Source organism: Otolemur garnettii, unplaced genomic scaffold (genome assembly GCF_000181295.1).
Source record: "Otolemur garnettii isolate 467f Iridium unplaced genomic scaffold, OtoGar3 scaffold00011, whole genome shotgun sequence".
NCBI lineage: Eukaryota > Metazoa > Chordata > Mammalia > Primates > Galagidae > Otolemur > Otolemur garnettii.
In genome coordinates this window covers 11,170,125-11,176,921 of record NW_003852406.1, presented here as the reverse complement: position 1 = coordinate 11,176,921, position 6,797 = coordinate 11,170,125, and the positions used below count along the sequence as shown (strand labels likewise).

Below are 6,797 nucleotides of genomic sequence, written 5' to 3'. Positions count from 1 at the left end.
AAAAAAAAAAAAAAAAATTCAAATGAACTAAATAGTATGCTTACCAATATAAATCTTTTATATCCTAGTACACGCTCCTATCTCACTACAGACTGATCACATTTCACACATTAGCACAGGTCCACAAATCATACCATGGGTAGCAATGCTTTAAATCACTTCCTTTTTTTCCTTTGTCTTTAATTCAAGTCTACCCAATATTTTTGAATACCTTCTACATGCAATGTCAGAGGCTCTGTGGCATCTCCATTCTATAATTTACTGAAATATGTGTCTTGTTTTCTGGATGTCACCCTATTTCCTTATTTATATAAGAGAATTTTGTTACTGGTCAGTAAGAAGACTATAACACTCAAGAACAGTAATATACTGATAAAAAATTGTTAACAGATCCTATAATTTTAAAATAGATTACTTAGTAACACTTCAGAAAGGTGAGATTGGGTCATATATTAGCTTTGAAAACTTTGTTTTATTTTGAAAGAGATAGAAAATCATCCACTTTTCAACACTAACCTAAATATTCCATCAGCTGCTCAGCAGTTATGATTTCCATCATCGGTGGAAGTTTCACCTGAAAAACAAAGTATTATTTCCATAAAAACAAATGTTTTAGGTGACTAAAGTGTTTCTTGCAGTGGGGAACACAAGTATTTTTGTGCACACATGTACACTACTATATATACACATTAACATTCACATTTATTAGAATCTTTGTAACTAATTTTTATAAAATACAGAAAAATCCTATCACCAGAAAATTTGCAGGGTGACAAAAAGTCTTAAAGGATGTTGAGAAATCTGTTTTCAATGCCAAGTGCTATACCTTTCATCACCTGCCATAACTGTCAATAGGCACCTACAACAGTGTTCTTTCTGCATGGTAGAAAATGTGTTTAAAAGGCAAGAAAAGGCACCAAACGTGACAGATCACACATGGAGCAGTTCTACTGAAGACAGGTTTGAACACAGCTCATATGCCATTACTTCAGTCTACTTTGGCTACTTTTATTGTTGAAGGGCGAAAATGAATACAGTATTAAAGTATTAGCATACATTAAAGAATTCATATGGTATGATTCTATCCATAATACAAAATTTAAAAATAGACAAAATTAAACTATATATTTATTTATTTATTTATTTTTGAGACAGAGTCTCACTTTGTCATCCTTGGTACAGTGCCATGGCGTCACAGCTCACAGCAACCTCAAACTGTTGGGCTCAAGTGATTCTCTTGCCTCCCAAGTAGCAGGGATTATAGGTGCCCGCCACAACCCCCAGCTATTACTCTGTTGCAGCTGTCGTTGTTTAGCAGGCCTGGGCAGGATTCGAACCCACCTACCTTGGTGTATGTGGCTGGCACCCTAATCACTGAGCTAGAGATGCCAAGCCAAAATTAAACTGTATTGTTTAGAACAACACATTTATTTTTTAATTATCTTTTTATTAAATCATGCCTTTGTACATTGATGCATTTATGGGGTTCAGAGTACTGCTTTGATATACAATGTGAAATGTTTATATTGAACTAAGTAACTCATCCATCACAATTATATTTATTTCTTAATAGTTTTGAAATGTACCATTGCATTATGCATATTAGGTATGGTCCCCCCAAATACCCTCCCTCCTTCCAGATACCCCTTCCCCTCCCCTCTGTCTCCTCTTCCTTTTTACTTTCTGGACTATAGTTAGAACTACACATTTAGTTGATAAAACTAAAAAGAAATGAACAATGACTTGGCGCCTGTGGCTCAAGCGACTAAGGTGCCAGTCATATACACCTAAGTTGGTGGGTTAGAATTCAGCCCAGGCCTGCCAAACAACGACGGCTGCAACCAAAAAACAGCCGGTGTTGTGGTGGGCACCTATAGTCCCAGCTACTTAGAAGGCAGAGGCAGGAGAATCACTTGAGCCCAGGAGTTGGAGGTTGCTGTGAACCGTGATGCCACAGCACTCTACCCAGGGCAACAGCTTGAGGCTCTGTCTCCAAAAAAAAAAAAGAAATGAGCAATGAAAATATTAGGATTATGAGGGTAAAAGGAAGGAGTTGTAATTGGAGAGGGTCATATAAGGGGCTTCTGAACAGTGGCAGGGCTCTACATCATGACTTGCTATGGTAGTTCCATTGATGTTTGCTTTATAACAATTTATTAAACTGAACATCTGTGTGGTTTGGGGTAGTTAGTTTTGTTTGTTTGCTTGCATTTTTGTGACAAAGTCTCACTTTGCTGCCCTAGCTAAAGTGCAGTGGTACCATTATACCTCACTGCAACCTCAAACTCTTGCCTCAGCCTCCCGAGTAGCTGGGACTATATAGGCACAGGCCACCATACCCAGCTAATTTTTTCTATTTTTTGTAGTGTCTGGTCTTGCTCTTGCTGGGACTGGTGTCGAATTCCTGATAGCAAGTTGATCCTTCTACCTGGGTCTCCCAGAGTACTAGGATTACAGGAGTGAGCCACTGCACCCAGCTTGAACATCCATGTTATGTACTTTTCTCTATATTTCACAATGAAAAATTTTAAAGTAAATAAATGCATTGTATTCATATTTAAGCTGAAAACCCCAGAAAAATCCATTTAAACTTATACAACTGCAAAAACACATTAGTCAAAATTAATTTTTCAAACTAATGAATTGTTACATGAGTTACATGGGTATTACTGTCAATAACTGTAAATATTTTAACTGACATTCACAAGCATACTTTTATAAAAGAGAAGTAAATACTGTAGGAAGGAATATTCAAAGAAAATAATTACTATATCTAGAATAGAATAGTAACATAGTTAAAAATTCTTTAGGAATTATTTTCTGTTCAACTAAGGAAATCATTCAAATCAGCAATTTCCCTAGCAATTCTCCCACATATTGAAGGTGTCTGTGTTACCAACTGTGATAATGCATGTCACTCTTTTTTGTTTTAGTCAATGAGTAATTTTTACAAAGATAAAATGAGAACAGTCTGAGACCCTCTATAAGCATACATGACAGTGATACTTATGATTTACTCATCTAGTAGATTTATCACTTAGTAAAAGCCAAAAGGTAGGTGTCTTGAAGGTTTTGATCATTACTTCATTCTAAATTGTTTATATTCCTAGTGACATATTAAAAAAAATTTAATACTTTTTTGGAGTTTTACATTTACAGAAAAATTGACTAGAAAATTCAGAGAATTTCTATATATGGCATTTTAAATTGAAATTCACTGGCAAATTATGATCTACCGTCTGTTTTTCTAAATAAAGTTGGGCTGGGGGGGCGTTAAGAGAGAGTCTTACTCTGTTGTCCCAAGCTAGAGTGCTGTGGTGTCATAGGTCATAGCAACCTCAAACTCCTGAGCTTAAGCAATCCTCTTGTTTTAGCCTCCACAGTAGCTAGGACTATGGGCGGGCACCACAACACCATGCTAATTTTTCTATTATTATTATTTTTAGTAGAGACAGGGTCTCATTCTTGCTCAGGCAGGTCTTGAATTCCTGGACTTACGCAATCCACTTGCCACTCCCAGTATTACCAGCATGAGCCATATGCCCGGCCTAAATAAAGTTTTATGAACACAGTTACTTTCATTTATTTGTCTTTGGCTGCTTCTGCACTACAATGATGGAGTTGAATTTCTGCAAAAGAGACAGTATGGCACACAAACCTAAAATATTTACTATCCAGTCTTTTATGGAAAAAGTTTGGAGATCTCTGAGTTAGACTATTTTAATTATTATTATATGTATAATAGTCTACTAAGGTGCTTCAATACCACTTTTAAAGGTCCGGTGTTTGACCCATGAAAGTTTATGTTCTAAAAACTGAACTTTTCAGTTTCAGATCAACCTGAAAGTTTCATATACAACCCAAACTGTTTCTGAAATTAAGACCTATATATTCCGTAAGTCAGCAGATTCACAGAGAAATGTATTCACTATAAAATTTCACCAAATAGCTTCTTCTCCCTTTTATGGGAGGTTAGTCATCCTTCCATAAAGCTGTCAAAATAAGAAACCAAGGCACTAAGTAAATGAATTTTACACATACATTGTCCAATCCTAGATACCTACAAACAGATGACTTTAGGATTTAGTCTTGAAATTTCCAAAGAGCAACTGCCTACCATGTTTTCCTTCAAACATCAGAAATGGGAAATGGCAACCTCTATATCGGTTTTAGAAGTGGGACAAGAAGTATACAAAAACATTTTAATGTGCTTATCACAAGCATATACAGTGATATATTCATTTCTTAAATCTTTTTTTTTAATTTTTTTAATTTTTTTGAGACAGAGCCTCAAGCTGAGCCCCTGGGTAGAGTGCTGTGGCATCACAGCTCACAGCAACCTCCAACTCCTGGGCTCAAGCAAGTCTCCTGCTGCTGCCTCCCAAGGAGCTGGGACCACAAGCGCTCACCACAACGCCCAGCTATTTTTTTTTGGTTGCAGCCATCATTGTTGTTTGGCGGGTCTGGGTTGGATTCGAACCCGCCACCTTAGTATGTGGCTGGCGCCTTAGCCACTTGTGTCACAGGCGCTGAGCCCATTTCTTAAATCTTAAGCCAGTAAAACACTTTGGATAGTCATTAAAATATTAAAACTAAGGACAAAAGAGAATAGTGAAGAACTGAAGCAGGCTGGGTGTGGGGGCTCAGGTAGTCCCAGAAATGCAGGAGGCTGAGTTCAGAAGATCAGAAGATCAGAGGATCAGAGGATGGCTTAAGGCCAGAAATTCCAGATCAGCAGGGGCAACAAAAAAATAAAAAATCTAGCTGGTGTGGCAGCAAGTACCCATCATCTTAGATGCTCTAAGGGCTGAGACAAGAGGATTGCCTGAGTTCAGGAGTGCTATGCTACAGTGAGCTTGCCTGTGAGCTATGATTGTGTCACTATACTCCAGCAGCCTGGAAGACAAAGCGACACCCTGTCTCTTAAAACGGAAAAATGAAGAAATGCTTACATTACACTAATTCTTTAGAACAATCAACAGATCTCCATTATTGTTTTAAGGACAAAATGAAGATCTTCTTCAAAGTCTGCTTTCCTGGCTCAGCGCCTGTGGCCCAAGTGGCTAAGGTGCCAGCCACATACACCTAAGGTGGAGGGTTTGAATCTAGCCCAGGCCCACCAACAACAACGGCTACAACCAAAAAATAGCCAGGCGTTGTGGCGGGCGCCTGTGGTCCCAGCTACTTGGGAGGCTGAAGCAGGAGACTTGCTTGAGCCCAGGAGTTGGAGGTTGCTGTGAGCTGTGATGTCACGGCTCTCTACCCAGGGGGACAGCTTGAGGTTCTGTCTCAAAAGAAAAAAAGTCTGCTTTCCTTTTTGTTTTCCTCTACCACCGCAGCTTCCAAATCAAGTGCCAAGGGTTTTGTTAATGACCTAAGAACCATACTTCTTTGTCTTAGATTTTATTAAAGAAGAAACAGGGGCTTGGCACCTGTGTCTCAAGTGGCTAAGGTGCCAGCCACATACACCTAAGGTGGTGGGTTTGAATCCAACCTGGGCCCGCTAAACAACAATGATAGCTGCAACCAAAAAATAGCCGGGTGTTGTGGCAGGCGCCTGTAGTCCCAGTTTCTTGGGAGGCTGAGGCAGGAGACTCCCTTGAGCCCAGGAGTTGGAGGTTGCTGTGAACTGTGATGCCACCGCACTCTACCCAGGGGGACAAATACAGAATTAATAACTGTGGTAGTCTGAGTCTCTAAATTTTGATTTTTACAATGAAAACAGTGACAAATCAAATATGACCTCTTTTAGCAATGATCTATAACATATTGTTCATAAATAAGTACTGTAGGCTCGGCGCCCGTAGCACAGTGGTTACAATGCCAACCACATATACCAAGGGAGTTGGGTTCGAACCTGGCCCAGGCCAGCTAAACGACAATGACAACTGCTACCTGGGAGGCTGAGGCAAGAGAATCGCTTAAGGTTATCTTAAGAGGTTGCTGTGAGTTGTGACACCACAGCACTCTACTGAGGGTGACATAATAAGACTCTGTCTCAAAAAAAAAAAAAAGTACTGCAATATATATTAAGGATACTTGGAAGGTGGTTAGGTGAGGTGGCTCATGTCTGTAATGCTAGCACTCTGGAAGGCCAATGCAGGTGGATCACCTGAGCTCAGAAGTTTGGATCAGCCTGAACAAAAGTTAGACTCCATCACTACTAAAAAATAGAAAAACTAGCTAGACATTATGGAGAGAACCTGTAGTCTCAGCTACTCAGAGGCTGAGGCAAAAGGATCACTTGAGCCCAAGAATTTGAGGTTGCTATGAACTATGATGCCACAGCACTATACTGAGGGGTACAGAGTTTGACTCTGTTTCAAAGAAAAAAAAAAAATACTTGGGCCAGGTGCAGCGGCTCACATCTGTAATCACACTCTGGGAGGCCAAGGCAGGTAGAATGCTTGAGCTCATGAGTTTGAGACCAGCCTGAGCAAAAGTGAACCTCATCTCTAGTAAAAATAGAAAATCTGAGGCAAGAGGATCACTTCAGCCCAAGAGTTTGAGGTTGGTGTGAGCTATGATGCCATGGCACTTTATCCAGGGTGACAGTTTGATACTTGGTCTCAAAAATAAAAAAAAAAAGGCCGGCACCTGTGGCTCGGTGAGTAGGGCACCAGCCCCATATACCAAACCCAGCACTGGCCAAACTGCAACAAAAAAATAGCCGGGCATTGTGGCAGGTGCCTGTTGTCCCAGCTACTCGGGAGGCTGAGGCAGGAGAATTGCCTAAGCCCAAGGAGTTAGAGGTTGCTGTGAGTTGTGGTGCCACAATACTCTACCAGGGTTAATAA

General features: G+C 39.9%; 1 protein-coding gene across 1 annotated transcript in view; it reads right to left on the bottom strand.

The window, feature by feature from the left end:
* Nucleotides 1–6,797, bottom strand: part of MINDY2 (MINDY lysine 48 deubiquitinase 2) — a gene marked incomplete at its 3' end in the record, with an annotated part of 87,713 nt that overhangs the window by 65,939 nt on the left and 14,977 nt on the right. The window contains exon 2 of the mRNA XM_003784637.2: nucleotides 517–574. Coding sequence (XP_003784685.1) covers nucleotides 517–574 — 58 coding nt within the window. The remainder of the gene's footprint in view (nucleotides 1–516; nucleotides 575–6,797) is intronic.